At 43.6% G+C, this 17,880-nt stretch overlaps 1 protein-coding gene across 8 annotated transcripts in view; it reads right to left on the bottom strand.

The window, feature by feature from the left end:
* GABPB2 (GA binding protein transcription factor subunit beta 2) overlaps nt 1–17,880 on the bottom strand; it is an 81,815-nt gene that overhangs the window by 21,846 nt on the left and 42,089 nt on the right. For 7 of the 8 annotated variants that reach the window (XM_066377392.1, XM_066377398.1, XM_066377397.1 and 4 more), the window contains 2 exons: nt 5,213–5,346; nt 377–4,295 (listed from right to left, as the gene is read on the bottom strand). In XM_066377392.1, coding sequence (XP_066233489.1) covers nt 3,996–4,295; nt 5,213–5,346 — 434 coding nt within the window. In that variant the 3' untranslated portion in view covers nt 377–3,995. Of the gene's footprint in view, nt 1–376; nt 4,296–5,212; nt 5,347–17,880 lie in introns of those variants that run through there. The other variant, XM_066377400.1, reaches the window with a different exon arrangement.

Genomic DNA, 17,880 nt, shown 5'->3' with positions numbered 1-17,880 from the left:
ATAATAAATATTATTAAAGCAGCTTTATTTAAAGTAGGCAGTCATCCTTGGCTCCAGGTTTTTTCTGCTCTAGAACCAATTCTGAACCTTCTCTGTAATCCAACGTTGGCATAGGCAGCTTGGAATCAATCCCCTAACCCAAAAGATCTAGCAACATTTCCGCAGCTTTCATGGCTGATCCCGAAAGAAATGCAAAATCATAAAATGGTATTGCCATTAATGCATTTAATGTTTAACTTCTAACTACTTTAAAGGATCCTGACTTCTCCTTCTCTCCACCACAATACAACTGGAGACCAAATCTTATTTCCCTTCCCTGGGATGCTAATTGGTCTTTTCTTTTTTTTTTTTCTTCTTTTTTTTCAGAGACGGAGAGAGAGTCAGAGAGAGGGATAGACAGGGACAGACAGACAGGAACAGAGAGATGAGAAGCATCAATCATTACTTTTTCGTTGCGCATTGCGACACCTTAGTTGTTCATTGATTGCTTTCTCATATGTGCCTTGACCGCGGGCCTTCAGCAGACCAAGTAACCCCTTGCTCGAGCCAGTGACCTTGGGTCCAAGCTGGTGAGCTTTTGCTCAAACCAGATGAGCCCATGCTCAAGCTGGCGACCTCAGGGTCTTGAACCTGGGTCCTCGGCATCCCAGTCTGACACTCTATGCACTGCACCACCACCTGGTCAGGCGGTCTATTTCAAGTAAATAAAAACAAATACCTTTTTGCTACCTACCCCTTTCCAGACATTTCCTCTCTCTCTCCTTATCCCAGCCTGTCCTTTAACTCCCAATCTCAGAGACCCATCATCAAAAATGACTTGGAAAAAGAAAGAAGGACTTGGGCTGTATTAAATACTTTTCTGTGTGTGGGAATAGCCTCCTACAGAAAGATACTGTATTTTGCCATGTATAAGACGCTCCCATATATAAGATGGACCTTAATTTTGTGGCCTGAAATTTGAAAAAAAAAAAAGTATTACATAGTTATTGAACTGAAGTTTCATTCATCATAAAATTCATACAATTCCTCATCAAGTGCGAAAAAAACGGGAAATGTAAGTAAAAAAATCTACAGTCACTGTATAGAATGCATCCAGTTTTTAGATGCCAAATTTTTCCCAAAAATGGTGCATCTTATACATGGGGAAATACGGTAATAAGAACTGACAAAACAATTCCCCTAAAGAGTAGGGACTCTGTGTATTCAAAAGGGAGTGTTGGATAGAAACTGCTCACTCCCAATCAGGAGCTACCCTAGAGAATGAGGTGGCTGGGCTGGATATTATCTGCACTGCTGTTAACCTCCACTCCCTTAATAGGAAAGGAAAAAAAAAGGAAATAAAGTCAACATATACACTGAGAACATAAACACAACACATCTAAAGTGACACTTGGGCCTGACCAAGCCGTGGAGCAGTAAATAGAGTGTTAGACTGGGACACGGAGGACCCAGATTCGGAACCCCAAGGTCACCATCTTGAGCATGGGGTCATCTGGTTTGAGCAAGGCTCACTAGCTTGAGTAAGGGCTCCCTCACTCTGCTGGAGCCCCCCTAGTCAAGGCACATATGAGAAGGCAATCAATGAACAACTAAGGTGCCACAACGAAGAATTGATGCTTCTCATCTCTCTCCCTTCCTGTCTGTCTGTCCCTATCTGTCCCTCTCTCTGTCTCTGTTACGCACACAAAAAAAGTTCTTAAAATGACACTCGGTCCATCTATAGTTAAAGCTAAGGCTCTGCAATGGCACACAATAGCAGCTTATTGTTAGCACCTGGTTCACAAAAAGGCTAAAAAACCCCCATCACAAACAAACAGGACAATTTGACAGCAGATACTATAATTTTCTCCTCACCCTTACCTAGGCTCCTCTGCATTTCACCATCATTCTCAAACAGCCAGAGGAATCTCTGGTTATCTGGAAAGTTCTCAAGTTCATGAAGAAAACTGAGCTAAGGTGGCCAATTGTCAATATTGAAATCAAAACTGACATTTTTGCCTAGAAGCAGCTAATAGCCAATTCTGCTTGTTAGACTTGGTTTGGAGAGTTATATTTTCAGATTATTTTGAGCCCCAAATGACTTTTCACCTCTGGAAAATTATGGCAAATTACTTCACTAATCAAGGTAAATAGAACCATGTTAACTGTCAAGTTTTATTCCAAATTAAAAATGTATGCTTTCCCGTGATCGCTGATTAAGAAAACCATATTCAATACAGTCATTCAAATGTTTACTTGGCACATCCCCCTCTGGTTTCTTCTCGTCATTTACAACAAAGCAAGCAAACAAGTCAAGAATGCTGAGGGTCCAACTGCAAAGCCGTAATCTCTGTAATGAACCTCTTCACCACCTCTCTCCATTCACATTTCCCTTTCTTTTGAAAAAACTCCAAGCTGGCAAGAAACCAAGTAATAAAACACTTTCCAAAAGTGTCTAGGCAAAGGAAGCAGTCGGAGTGGGAGAGAAGGGATAAGGCAGATGAAGTATCTGGCCAGAATCTTTGGTTCCTTACTCTATGGCACTGATAGGTCTTACTCCCTTTGCTGGCACACACTGAGCACTTACAGGCACAAAAGCTCTGCATAAGGTCCAACCTTAAGGAAACAGCAATTCACTCACCCCAAATCAAATGGCCACAAAACTGTACAACATACTCAGTATTCGTCTCTCTTATCCCCTTCTTTTATTGTGTTTAAGAGGATATCACGTACACTCGAAAGGCACCTTAGAAAAGTCAACAAAATTTTATAAAATTAAAGAATTGCTATTAAAGTTTGATATTACATAAATAAATGGTTGGAAGCAAGTTGATCTAACAACAGACTACCATCCTGATGGCAATTTTATAAAATCCAGCCAGAGCAAAGTTTGTATTTCAACACCAGATTGTTTCATAACCCCACAAGCCTCTTTTGGGCCATTTCCCAGCATGGTGAAAGCACAGCCTGGAGGATTTGGGATTTATATACACTTCTCCACATAAACAAGTTTTCTTTCCTTTCCAGTTTTTAAAAATTATATTTCAGTCTGACCAGGTGGTGGCGCAGTGGATAGAGCGTTGGACTGGGACATGGAGGACTCAGGTTCGAAACCCCAATGTCACTGGCTTGAGTGTGGGTTCACCAGCTTGAGTGCGGGGTCACTTGCTTGAGCGTGGGATCATAGACATGATCCCATGGTCGCTGGCTTGAAGCCCAAGGTTGCTGTCTTGAGCAAGGGGTCACTAGCTCTGCTGCAGTCCCCTGATCAAGGCACATATGAGAAAGCAATCAATGAACAATTAAGGAGACTAAGGAGCCACAATGAAGAATTGATGCTTCTCATCTCTCTCCCTTCCTGTCTGTCCTTATCTGTCCCTCTGTCACAGAAAAAAAAATTATATTTCAGTTTCTTAAACTGGCAGCTGAGCTACGGACACACAATGGATGCAAATTTAGTCAGGCAATCACAAATTCCTTTTCAGTGAAATTAATTCAGGACAGTGGGAAGTGCCTGCTCCTTTGGAAGTGGAATATGTCTTTTTTTTCTTCCCCAAAGCTTACTCTGAAACTTCCTCCCAATTAGTTTTCTTCTGTAACAGATACACATCATAAATCTAAGGCAAATTTTCAGGTCACTTTATGATACAACTATTAAAGGATCTGGGTGGGTCCGTATCAGGAATATTAAAAAAATATTTTGATAGAAAGTAAAACTTTTTAATAAAAAAAGGTCAGTTACAATCTACAACATGCAGCATTCTTTTACCTCTATGCTTAAAGCAATGGTGTAAGCTGAAAATTTTGGTCATTTTTTTGGTTCCTCAGAAGAACTGTTCCCTAAATTTGGCTTTGATATTTCCAGTTGCATAGAGAGCCTTCTTGAGGCCCAAGAATTATACCCTGTGATAGTTTTCTTCTTAAGGCCATTCTTAATTTTTATACAAGGTTCATCCTCTGTATTTTCTTTTAAAAAGAGGAAAAAGAATAACAGTACAAATTGTGTCCCTTGTATGTTAAGATGAAACAGTTTCCATGGAAACTCCAGTGTGAGGCTCTGTGGTTGCACCTGCCCCAGTCACTTCAGTCTCACTCTCTTCCATCTCCCCTTCTGTGACTACTACAGCATCTACCTCAGCCACCTCTTCAACCATGGTGAAATCAACTCCATTGGGCTGTTGTCGGGCCATCGCCTCCAGCTTGAGGCGGTACTGTTCCGCCTCCTGCTCCTTCTTTAGGAGCTGGTGTCGGTATTCCTGGGCTCTTCGATTGGCCTCTTGGAGCTGCTGCTGTAGTAGCTCTCTTTCAGTGCCTTCCTGTGAAAGTAAACCACGTCACCACCAGGTAAGAATTCCTGATCAGGCCCTGGCCGGTTGGCTCAGCGGTGGAGCGTCGGCCTGGCGTGTGGGGGACCCGGGTTTGATTCCCAGCCAGGGCACATAGGAGAGGCGCCCATTTGCTTCTCCACCCACCCCTTCCTCTCTGTCTCTCTTTTCCCCTCCCGCAGCCAAGGCTCCATTGGAGCAAAGATGGCCCGGGCGCTGGGGATGGCTCCTTGGCCTCTGCCCCAGGCGCTAGAGTGGCTCTGGTCGGCAGAGCGACACCTCGGAGGGGTGGAGCATCGCCCCCTGGTGGGCGGAGCGTTGCCCCTGGTGGGCGTCCCGGGTGGATCCCGGTCGGGCGCATGCGGGAGTCTGTCTGACTGTCTCTCCCCGTTTCCAGCTTCAGAAAAATACAAAAAAAAAAAAAAAAACCACGTAAAAAAAAAAAAAAAGAATTCCTGATCACAGATTATCCAGAGAGTACACAAAAAGATAAAGAAGAGTTCAGGCCTTTAAAGTTTTGGCTTTTTTTTTTTTTTTTTTTTTACAGAGATAGAGAGAGAGAGTCAGAGAGAGGGATAGATAGGGACAGACAGACAGGAACGGAGAAATGAGAAGCATCAATCATCAGTTTTTCATTGTGGAACTTTAGTTGTTCATTGATTGCTTTCTCCTATGTGCCTTGACCGTGGGGCTACAGCAGACTGAGTAACCCCTTGCTTGAGCCAGCGACCTTGGGTCCAAGCTGGTGAGCTTTGCTCAAAGCAGATGAGCCCGACCTTGGGGTCTCGAACCTGGGTCCTCCACATCCCAGTCCGATGCTCTATCCACTGCGCCACTGCCTGGTCATGCTCAAGTTTTGGCTTTTGATTCTTTAGTTTCTCTTTTCTCCACATTGCTAAAAATATTACCTTGCTTTCCTCCACATTGTTTGTCACCTCCTCTATCCTTGGTTTCTTAGTCAATGGCAACTTCTCTGCTTCTTCTTCCTCTTCTTCTTCAATTATAGTCTCCTCTGCAACCTGACCAGCAGGTACAGTGAGAACTACAAGGCAAAGGACACCAATTAGAGGTGATGAATACATTGTAAAACAAAGAGGTTTTGCTGTTTCAAACTGAAATATTCTTTGATATATTATTTTTATATGCCTTTGCATTTTATTTTAAAATATTTATTTTAGAGAGGAAGGGAGAGAGAGAGGAGAAATATCAATTTGTTGTTCTACTTATGCATTCATTTGTTGATTCTCCTTTGTGCCTGACCAGGGATTGAACCCACAATCTTGATGTATTATTGGGATGATGTTCTAACCCAGTGGTTTTCAACTGCTAGTCTGCGGACCAGTGCCTGTCCGCAAAAGAGTTAACTACCCTGATGTTGTATGAGGATTATAGAGTTTATAATCATTGGGTCTTTAATCTTCATGCAACATCAGGGTGGTTAATAAACTCTTTCATTGACTGGCACTAGTCCATGGACTGATGGTCAAAAACCACTGCTCTAGGTCTATGTTGTTGCAAACGGTAAGATTTCATTTGTTTTTATGGTTCAGTAATATTGTTTTATATAGTGTGAACCTGAGAATGAATACACCTACTAAGAAGGACTCGTGATAGCTAAATGGGCTCAAATTAAAAACAAACACACACACACACACACAGCCTGACCAGGTGGTGGTGCAGTGGATAGAGCGTCGGACTGGGATGCAGAGGACCCAGGTTCGAGACCCCGAGGTCGCCAGCTTGAGCGCAGCTCATCTGGCTTGAGCAAAAAGCTCACCAGCTTGGGCCCAAGGTCAACCCCTGGCTCAAGCAAGGGGTTACTCGGTCTGCCGAAGGCCCGAGGTCAAGGCACATGTGAGAAAGCAATCAATGAACAACTAAGGTGTTGCAACATTCAACGGAAAACTAATGATTGATGCTTCTCATCTCTCCGTTCCTGTCTGTCTATCCCTCTCTCTGACTCTGTCTCTGTAAAAAAATAAATAAATAAAAAATAAAAATAAAAAATAATAAAAAAACAAACAAACACACAGCCCTGGCCCATTGGCTCAGTGGTAGAGCATCGGCCTAGCATGCGGAAGTCCCAGGTTTGATTCCCGGCCAGGGCACATAGGAGAGGCGCCCATCTGCTTCTCCTCCCCTCCCCCTCTCCTTCCTCTCTGTCTCTCTCTTCCCCTCCCGCAGCAGAGGCTCCATTGGAGCAAAGATGGCCTGGGCACTGAGGATGGCTCCATGGCCTCTGCCTCAGGCGCTAGAGTGGCTCTGGTCACAACAGAGTGACGCCCTGAATGGACAGAGCATAGCCCCTTGGTGGGAATACCAGGTGGATCCTGGTCAGGGGCATGTGGGAGTCTGTCTGACTGCCTCCCCGTTTCCAGCTTCAGAAAAATACCAAAAAAATAAAAAATAAAAAAAACAAACACACAAACAGAACCTAGCAGCCATTTCTACACAAGAGCCTTTCATGCAAACTGCACTTGAGAGCGAAATCTGTATTGAACTGCATCTCTGCCATCTAAACCAGCCCTTATAAAGGAGTTCCTGGAATCCTACTTCAATCAATAGGACTGAGGCTTTCCCCATCCACTCGAAGCTCTGTAGCTCTGACCAATCACAGAAGCTCTATTCTGATCAGATTGATTTGGACCAATCAAACTGTAAGGATTTGAAATCCTCATTTGTATGAGGATGGACCATTCAGGGATGAGGGGCAGGGACTTCTATCCAGATAAGCCAGCTCCCCTCTGGCTGAAATGCACTTTCCCTTTTAGACTGAAGACTGCCATCCCCCTGGCTAGAGCTGAAACACTGAAGAAGAGCAAATTGGCAGTGGAGCTGAGCTGAGCTGCCTAACTAAAGAAGGGGCTGATCCTGGGGGCCACCTAGCTGCTGTGTTGTTTGCACAGCAATGTGTATCACAATTGAGCTGTTCCATACCTGTGCTGTTTTCACAGCTGTATTGTATCACAACTGAGCTGTTCCAGAGTTGTGTTTTCACTGCTGTGCTGCATCACCATTGAGTTGTTTGCCCTGAATAAAGTTTCCTTCTTTATCACACTCCAAGTTGGGGATTCCTGGTGACACTGAATTAACACCAACAACCACCAGTTGACAGTTATGTACCACTGCTATTTTTTTTATTTTTATTTTTTTTACAGAGGCAGAGATAGACAGGGACAGACAGACAGGAACAGAGAGAGATGAGAAGCATCAATCATCAGTTTCTCGTTGTGCGTTGCAACTTCTTAGTTGTTCATTGATTGCTTTCTCACATGTGCCTTGACCGCGGGCCTTCAGCAGACCGAGTAACCCCCTGCTGGAGTCAGCGACCTTGGGTCCAAGCTGGTGAGCTCTTTGCTCAAGCCAGATGAGCCCGCACTCAAGCTGGTGACCTTGGGGTCTCGAACCTGGGTCCTTCCGCATCCCAGTCCGACGCTCTATCCACTGCGTCACCACCTGGTCAGGCGCTATTTTCTTAAATGTATGTTTTACTGTATGATTTTAGAGAAAGGAAGGAAAACAGACACACCAATCTGTTCCTGTATGTGCCCTTACCAGGGAACGAATCCTCAACCTTTATGTATCAGGATGATACTTTAACCAACCCAGTTATCTGGCCAGGACTGTACCACTATGTTTTTATTTATTTACTAGCTGTACCCGGCCACGCATTGCTGTGGCTCATCCTGGTTAAATGGAAAAGAAAGAAAAGAGAAAGTGCAAGTTTCTAATATGTTTAATTTCACAATGCTTGAGGGTATACAATATTTTTTGTTGTTCCATTGTCTGTGCAGATCTAGAGGTTGTCTGGTTTGCCGACTCTAGAACACACAACATATAGTGTCCATGTGAGAAGCAATCTGTGTCTAGATCTAAACCGCACAATTCTAAAGATTAGCCCTGAGCTTTGTTGATGGTGATTGCAAACGCCAACTGAATTGGGAACTCCAATCTCTTAAATTGAAATGGCATATCCATTGGAATCATAGGAATGCGAGGAATGAGGACATCTTCACCTTTGAAAGGTCCTGTCAAGATTATGGCTTCTACAACGTTGCTCATTAATTTTTTTACTGCAAGCCATGTGCCGTTGCAAAGCTTTGGCTGGTTTGTATTTTGCAACATAATTGGCATGCTGATTTTCAATTGCAGTATGTGCGGTGGCATCCCTGATAGATCGAGTGAATTTAAATATTCTGTTGGATAATTAACCGCTTCATCTGCTTCCACAACAGTGTCGATGGACTTGTATGTGACTGCCTCGCCTTGAATGTTAGACTGAATAATATTGTTAAGTTTGTAGACGTCTTTGTTCTTGGCCACAAGAATAGCTTGTTCACTCAGCCAATCGTGATTCTTATAATTGGTTTGAATATTGGGAAATACTTTTTCAACCAATTCTTTTGACGTCACTAAATTGCAGAAGTTATGAGGCAATAAAATTCATCCTGAGGTCAGATCAACTGGCATCTTTCTGTTCCCAATTTCCAGCAATTGAAGTGAGAATATCTCAGCTGATCGATCGTTTTGCAGCTGGACATGCATATTTGTAGTTAATTTTAACGTCTTTACATGTCACCACAAAGTAGAGTATTTCAGGCAAGCATTTATTTCATCAGCTGGTGTCGATCGAGGAATTATAGGTAATGTTTGCCTGAAATCTCCCGCAAGCAATTTTTTTTTTTTTTTACAGAGACAGAGTCAGAGAGAGGAATAGACAGGAACGAAGAGAGATGAGAAGCATCAATCATTAGTTTTTCATTGTGACACCTTAGTTGTTCATTGATTGCTTTCTCATATGTGCCTTGACTGTGGGCCTTCAGCAGACTGAGTAACCCCTTGCTCAAGCCAGCGACCTTGGGTCCAAGCTGGTGAGCTTTTCTCAAATCAGATGAGCCCGCGCTCAAACTGGCGACCTCGGGGTCTCGAACCTGACTCCTCTGCATCCCAGTCCAATGCTCTATCCACTGCGCCACCACCTGGTCAGGCTCCTGTAAGCAATATTAATGCATTCCCAAATGGTCTGATGTTTCCACGCAAATCTTGCAATGATTGATCAAGAGCAGGGGTCCCCAAACTTTTTACACAGGGGGCCAGTTCACTGTCCCTTAGACCCTTGGAGGGCCGGACTATAAAAAAAACTATGAACAAATCCCTATGCACACTGCACATATCTTAAAGTAAAAAAACAAAATGGGAACAAATACAGTATTTAAAATAAAGAACAAGTAAATTTAAATCAACAAACTGACCAGTATTTCAATGGGAACTATGGGCCTGCTTTTGGCTAATGAGATGGTCAATGTGCTCCTCTCACTGACCACCAATGAAAGAAGTGCCCCTTCTGGAAGTGCAGTGGGGGTCGGATAAATGGCCTCAGGGGGCTGCATGCAGCCCAGGGGCCGAAGTTTAGGGACCCCTGATCAAGAGCCTCGAGAGATTTTTTTGTGTGCCATTGTGCATTCATCCCAAACAATAAGTTTGCATTTCTGCAATACTTCTCCCATGCCGGATGCTTTGGAAATGTTGCATATGGGAGTTTCAATGAATTGCATGTTCAATGGCAATTTCAAAGCAGAATGAGCAGTTCTTTCACTTGGTAGCAATATTACAGCTATTCCGGATGACGCAAGAGCTAAGGCTATGTCATCTTGGGTTCGAATTGCTGCCAGAATCAACCTAATTAAGAACGTCTTACCAATTCCTCCTGGCACATCTAAGAAGATTTCTCCAACCTCGTTATTGACAGTTTGCATTATTTGATCGTAAATGCCTTTTTGCTCAAGCGTTAGCTTAGGAATATTTGACTGCACATATGACAAAAGATCACCCGTGTTGTAATTTTGTTCACGATGCAATTCTACATCAAACGAAGCAGCAGCAGATCGATTCGGTGATGGCATTCCCAATTGATTGAGAACTTTGTTTGCGATTTCTTTTTTTTAATAAATAAATTTGTATTTTAATGGGGTGACATCAATAAATCAGGGTACATATATTCAAAGAAAACATGTCCAGGTTATCTTGTCATTCAATTCTGTTGCATACCCATCACCCAAAGAAAGATTGTCCTCCGTCACCTTCTATCTAGTTTTCTTTGTGCCCCTCCCTCTCCCCCTCCCCCTCGCCCTCCTTCCCTCCCCCCGCCCCCCGTAACCACCACACTCTTGTCCATGTCTCTTAGTCTCGTTTTTATGTCCCACCAATGTATGGAATCTTGCAGTTCTTGTTTTTTTCTGATTTACTTATTTCACTCCGTATAATGTTATCAAGATCCCACCATTTTGTTGTAAGTGATCCGATGTCATCATTTCTTATGGCTGAATAGTATACCATGGTGTATATGTGCCACATCTTCTTTATCCAGTCTTCTATTTTTTTTTTTTACAGTGATTAAAGCCTTTAAGCAAACTCTTGGCCAATACAGCAAGAATCCATAAAAGAGTAGTGTCCTTAACATGTTCACCAAGTCCAAGTTGGCCCCAACACCATGCCAAATCCCTGAAAAATGCAACCCAACCCCAGTTCAGTCTGTTAGGAGCTGTCACAAGGAGCAGAAGTCCAGTAAAAGTCCATCTCCAGGAAAAGTCCGCATGGCACTGGAATTGTCACAATTCTATACTTTGCAGCTCACGTCCAAGTCCCAATGACTGCTGCTTCTAGCTGGTAATGATTCAGGTAGACTGGAAATGTTCGCGATTTCTAAGCACAAATCTTCAATCATTATCAACGCTTTGTTGTAGATTTCTGCTGTGAAATCCATGTTCATATTTGAATTTTCCTTGCATATTTGTCGGAAATATCTTCAGCCATGTGTGATTTATATTTCTCCCATAACATTGAAATGGAATAAAATATTTAGTATAGCATGTGTTGTTTTTACGTCCAACAGATGAAGCTGTTTCTCAAAAAAAGCATGATTTTACCTGTCACAGGTGTGACATCTATATAATAGTAGGTATATAAAAACATAAAAACAGCCTGACCAGGCGGTGGCGCAGTGGATAGAGCGTTGGACTGGGGTGCGGAGGACCCAGGTTCGAGACCTCGAGGTTGCCAGCTTGAGCACAGGCTCATCTGGTTTGAGCAAAGCTCCCCAGCTTGGACCCAAGGTCACTGGCTCAAGCAAGGGGTTACTCAGTCTGCTGAAGGCCCACAGTCAAGGCGCATATGAGAAAGCAATCAATGAACAACTAAGGTGTTGCAACAAAAAACTGATGATTGATGCTTCTCATCTCTCTCCGTTCCAATCTGTCTGTCCCTATTTATCCCTCTCTCTGACTCTCTCTCTGTCCGTGTAAAAAACAAACAAACAAAAAACCCCATAAAAACACATGTGTATTCAAATGCAATGTTGTGTCAAATTTTTAAAGCAATAGGTGAAGAACTTTCGTGAAGAACTTTCGGAGCCTGACCAGGTGGTGGTGGCGCAGTGGAGAGAGTGTCGGACTGGAACATGGAGGACCCAGGTTCGAAACCCTGAGGTTTTGGCCCTGGCTGGTTGGCTCAGTGGTAGATCATCGGCCTGGCGTACGGAAGTCCCAGGTTCGATTCCCGGCCAGGGCACACAGGAGAGGCGCCCATCTGCTTCTCCACCCCTCCCCCTCTCCTTCCTCTCTGTCTCTCTCTTCCCCTCCCGCAGCCGAGGCTCCATTGGAGCAAAAGATGGCCCGGGCACTGGGGATGGCTCCTTGGCCTCTGCCCCAGGCGCTAGAGTGGCTCTGGTCATGACAGAGCGACGCCCAGGATGGGCAGAGCATCGCCCCCTGGTGGGCGTGCCAGGTGGATCCCGGTCGGGCGCATGCAGGAGTCTGTCTGACTGCCTCCCTGTTTCCAGCTTCAGAAAAATACAAAATAATAAAATAAAATAAAATAAAATAAAAAGAAACCCTGAGGTCGCCAACTTGAGCGCAGACTCATCTGGTTTGAGCAAGGCTCACTTGGTCTGCTTTGGCCCCCCAGTCAAGGCACATATGAGAAATCAATCAATGAACAACTAAGGAGCTGCAACGAAGAATTGATGCTTCTCATCTCTCTTCCTTTCTGTCTGTCCCTATCTGTCCCTCTCTCTGGCTCTGTTTCTGCCACATACACAAAAAAAGAACTTTCGGAGATTTAAGATTTTGAACAAACGAACATTTACATTTTTATTTATATAAGATTTATTTATTTTTGTGACACAGAGAGAGAGAAAGAGACGGATAGGGACAGACAGACAGAAGGGAGAGAGATGAGAAGCATCAATTCTTTATTGCAGCGCCTTAGTTGTTCATTGACTGCTTTCTCATGTGTGACTTAATGGGGGTGAGGGTGGGGGGGCCTACAGCAGAGCAAGTGACCCCTTGCTCAAGCCAGTGACCTTGGGCTTCAAGCCAGAAACCTTTGGGCTCAAGACAGCAACCATGGTATCATGTCTATGATACCACGCTCAAGCCAGCAATCCTGCGCTCAAGCTGGTGAGCCCGTGCTCAAGCCAGATGAGCCCGTACTCAAGCTGGTGACTTCGGGGTTTTGAACCTGGGTCCTGTGTGTCCCAGTCTAAGCTCGCCACTGCGCCACCACCTGGTCAGGCTGTAACACTACATTTTTATCCACTTGTCTACTCATGGACACTTGGGTTGCTTCTACATCTTGTCTATTGCTAATAACAGTGAGATGAACATAGGGGTGCATATCCCTTTTCTAATTAGTGTTTTGGGTTCCCTTGGATATATGCCCAGAAATGGAATTGTTGGGTCATAAGGTAGTTCTATTTCTAAATTTTTGAGGACCTTTCATACTGCTTACCATAGCAGCGGCACCAATTTGCAATCCCCAAGAGTGCACAAGGGTTCCCTTTTCTCCACATCCTTACTAATACTTGTTGTTTGTTGATTTATAATTTTAAAATAAAATTAGATTTATTGATTGATATTAGAGAGAGGGAAATGGATATATATAGAGAGAAACATCAATTTGTTGTTCCACTTATTTATGCATTCATTGGTTGTTTCTTGTATGTGCCCTAACTGGGGATCGAACCTGCAACATTTATGTATTAGGATAACACTCTAACCAACTGATCCACCCAGCTAGGGTGTTGATTTATTGATGATAGACATTCTCACAGGTATATAGTTTTAATTTGCATTTTTCTGATAAATAGAGACATTGAGCATCTTTTCACATCTACTGGCCATCGGTATGTACTCTTTGGAGAAGTATCATATATATTCAGATCCTCTGCCCATGTTTTTAATTGGATTGTTTATAAATTTTGGATATTAACCCCTTACCAGATGTATCATTAACAAATATGTTCTCCTGGCCTGACCTGTGGTGGCGCAATGGATAAAGTATTGGCCTAGAACGCTGAGGTCACCGGTTCAAAACCCTGCACTTGTCTGGTCAAGGCACATATGGGAATTGATGCTTCCTGCTCCTCCCCTTTTCTCTGTCTCTGTCTCTCTCCTCTCTAAAATGAATAAATAAAAAATTTAAAAAATAGAGTAAAATAGCCCTGGCCGGTTGGCATAGCGGTAGAGCGTCGGCCTGGCGTGCGGGGGACCCGGGTTCGATTCCCGGCCAGGGCACATGGGAGAGGCGCCCATTTGCTTCTCCACCCCCCCCCCCTTCCTCTCTGTCTCTCTCTTCCCCTCCCGCAGCCAAGGCTCCATTGGAGCAAGGATGGCCCGGGTGCTGGGGATGGCTCCTTGGCCTCTGCCCCGGGCGCTAGAGTGGCTCTGGTCACGGCAGAGCGACGCCCCGGAGGGGCAGAGTATCGCCCCTGGTGGGCGTGCCGGGTGGATCCCGGTCAGGCACATGCGGGAGTCTGTCTGACTATCTCTCCCCGTTTCCAGCTTCAGAAAAAGACACACACACAAAAAATAGAGTAAAATATTAAAATTAAAATCTTAAAAAAACAAAACAACCCCCCCCCCCCCCCAAAACAAATATGTTCTCCCATTTAGTAGGCTGTCTCTTTGGTTTGTTGATGGTTTCCTTTGCTCTGCAAAAACGTTTTAGCCTGACCAGGTGGTGGCGCAGTGGATAGAGTGTCGGACTGGGATGCGGAAGGACCCAGGTTCGAGACCCTGAGGTCACCAGCTTGAGCGCGGGCTCATCAGGTTTGAGCAAAAAAAAGGTCACCAGCTTGGACCCAAGGTCATTGGCTCAAGCAAGGGGTTACTAGGTCTGCTGAAGGCCCACGGTCAGGGCACATACGAGAAAGCAATCAATGAACAACTAAGGTGTCGCAACGAAAAACTGATGATTGATGCTTCTCATCTCTCTCCGTTCCTGCCTGTCTGTCCCTATCTATTCCTCTCTCTGACTCTCTCTCTGTCCCTGTAAAAAACAAAAACAAAAACAAACAAAAAAAAACTTTTTAGTTTGATGTAGTCCCATTTGTATATTTTACCTTTTGCTTCCCTTGAGAATGGCTAAAATTTTAAAACATAGTGATAACACCAAATACTGGTAATAATGTAGAGAAACTGAATTATTCATAAATTCCTGGTAGGAATGTAAAATGGCAGTCATCCTAGAAAATAGTTTGGAAGTTTCTTACAAAACTAAATAGGCACTTACCATATGACCTAGCAATTGCACTTTTGGGCATTTATTCCAGGGAACTGAAAATTTATGTTCCCACAAATCTGTACATGATTGATCATAACAGCTTTAGAGATAGCCCAAAACTAGAAACAAATATCCTTCAATGGATGAATAGTTAAGCAAACTGTGTTACATCCTTATCATGGAATAACATTCAGCAATAAAAAGGAATGAACTATTCAAACAGACAACAACTTGGATAGATCTTAAGAAAATTATGCTAAAAGAAAAAAGCCAATCTCAAAATGTTACATACGATCTCATTTAAGTAACATTCTTTTTCTAAAAAATTTATTTCAGTGAGAGAGGTACAGGGGTGGGGGTGGGGAGAAAGACAGACAGATGAACAGACAGAAACATCAAGCTGTTCCTGTATGTGCCTTGATCAAACCAACAACCTCCACACTTTGGGATGACGCCCTAACCAACCAAGCTATCCAGCCAGGACCCCTTATGTAACATTCTTAAAATGACAAAAGTATAGAGAAAGAAAAACAGAGGAGTTAGTTGTTGCCAGGGATTAGGAATAAGGTGGAAAGGGAGGTTAACTGTGGGTATAAAAGAGTAGCACAAGGGATCCTTGTGATGAAACTATTCTGTTGTCTTGACTGTGGTGGTACTCATACAAAATTATACATGTATTAAATTGCATAGAACTAAGTACATACACAAACACACAAATGAACGCATATAAAAAACTGGGAAGAAATCTCAGTAAGGTTGGTGGATTTTTATCAATGTCAATTTCCTCTGTGTGGTATTACACTATAGTTAAGCAAAATGTTACTACTGGGGGAAATCAGATGATGTATATGAGATCTCTAGGTATCATTTCTTCCAATTGTACATGAATCTAAAATTATCTCAAAATAACAAGTTAAAAATTATATTTAGGTTTTAAGATGAATTATAATTTTTGTTTAAAACAGAAGGTTTACCTAGTTATTTGGTTTGATTGATTTAAAAATTAGCTATATTTCGTCTGACTGGTAGTGGCTCAGTGGATAGAGTCGACCTGGGACACTGAGGCCTCAGGTTTGAAACCCCAGGCTTGCCAGCTTCAGTGTGGGGTTACCAGCTTGAGCATGGGATCACTGACATGATCCCATGGTCACTGGCTTGAGCCCAATGTTGCTGGCTTGAGCAAGGAGTCACTTGCTGTGCTGGAGCCTCCAGGTCAAGGCACATATGAGAAGGCAATCAATGAACAACTAAGGTGCCACAACTCCAAGTTGATGCTTCTCATCTCCCTCCCTCCCACTCCCTCTTTCTTTCTCCCAAAACAAAAAGAGTTAGCTTATATTCTCTGAGTCAACTGTATTCTCTGTATTAATTGGTAGCAATGAAAAGCAGCTTATATATATAAGTGGAAATAGAACTTTAGTCTGGGATTTAAAATTTCCTGCAGATAATTCATAAAATCTCATCGTTCTTTCTTTGGGTCTGGTTAAACACATTTTTTAAAAGTAGTGTGGTTGGGCCCTGGCCAGGTTGATCAGTGGGTTAGAGAATTGTCCCAATATGCCAAGGTTGTGGGTTTGATTCCCAGTCAGGACACATACAAGTATCAACCCATGATTGCCTGGTCTGTGGTAGTGCAGTGGAAAAAGCATGGACCATTGACCGAATCACTGGTTTGAAACTCTTGGCTTGCCTGGTCAAGGCACATATGAGAAGTATATTAGTTGATGCTTCCCATTCTCCCCCCCCCCCCCCGCCTTTCTCTCTCTAAAATCAATAAATAAAATACTTAGGTACGTTTTGAATAAGTAATATGATACATTGCCTGACCAGGCAGTAGCACAGTGGATAGAGTGTCAGACTGGGATGCCAAGGACCCAGGTTTGAGACCCCGAGGTCGCCAGCTTGAGTGCGGGCTCATCTGGTTTGAGCAAAAGCTCACCAGCTTGGACCCAAGGGCGCTGCCTGGAGCAAGGGGTTACTTGGTCTGCTGAAGGCCCGCAGTCAAGGCACATATGAGAAAGCAATCAATGAACAAGTAAGATGTCGCAATGAGCAATGAAAAACTAATGATTGATGCTTCTCATCTCTCCGTTCCTGTCTGTCTGTCCCTGTCTATCCCTCTCTCTGTCTATCTCTGTAAAAAAAAAAAAAAAAAAAAAAAAGCATATACAGTGAAAAGCTGTATTGATCCCAAACTACTCAGATGTCCCCCCAGAAACCAACCAATGTTATCAATATTATCACTGAAAACAAACAAAAAACAAAAGAAAAATAAGTAATACATTCACATGGTTCAAAAATTAAAAGCTATAAAAGCATATACAGCCTGACCAGGCGGAGGTGCAGTGGATAGAGCGTCGAACTGGGATGCGGAGGACCCAGGTTCAAGACCCTGAGGTCGCCAGCTTGAGCGCAGGCTCAACTGGTTTGAACAAGGCTGACCAGCTTGGACCCAAGGTCGCTAGCTTGAGCAAGGGGTTACTTGGTCTGCTGAAGGCCCACGGTCAAGGAACATATGAGAAAGCAATCAATGAACAACTAAGTGCCACAACGAAAAACTGATGATCGATGCTTCTCATCTCTCTGCGTTCCTGTCTGTCCCTATCTATCCCTCTCTCTGACTCTCGCACTGTCTCTGTAAAAAAAAAAAAAAGCATATACAGTAAAAAGCTTCCCATTGATCCCAGCTACTCAGATGTCCCCCCAGAAACCAACCAATGTTATCAATATTATCACTGAATGTCCTCCCAGAGATGATCTATGAATACATTAGCAAATATATCATACATATGTTTCTCCTTTAAAAAATAAAAATGTAGGCCCTGGCCGGTTGGCTCAGTGGTAGAGCATCGGCCTGGCGTGCGGGGGACCCGGGTTCAATTCCTGGCCAGGGCGCATAGGAGAGGCGCCCATTTGCTTCTCCACCCCTCCCTCTTTCCTCTCTCTCTCTCTCTTCCCCTCCCGCAGCCAAGGCTCCATTGGAGCAAAGATGGCCCGGGCGCTCGGGATGGCTCCT

The sequence above is a fragment of the Saccopteryx leptura genome, chromosome 3, assembly GCF_036850995.1.
Source record: "Saccopteryx leptura isolate mSacLep1 chromosome 3, mSacLep1_pri_phased_curated, whole genome shotgun sequence".
Classification (NCBI taxonomy): domain Eukaryota; kingdom Metazoa; phylum Chordata; class Mammalia; order Chiroptera; family Emballonuridae; genus Saccopteryx; species Saccopteryx leptura.
This window is presented reverse-complemented; position numbering and strand designations above follow the sequence as displayed.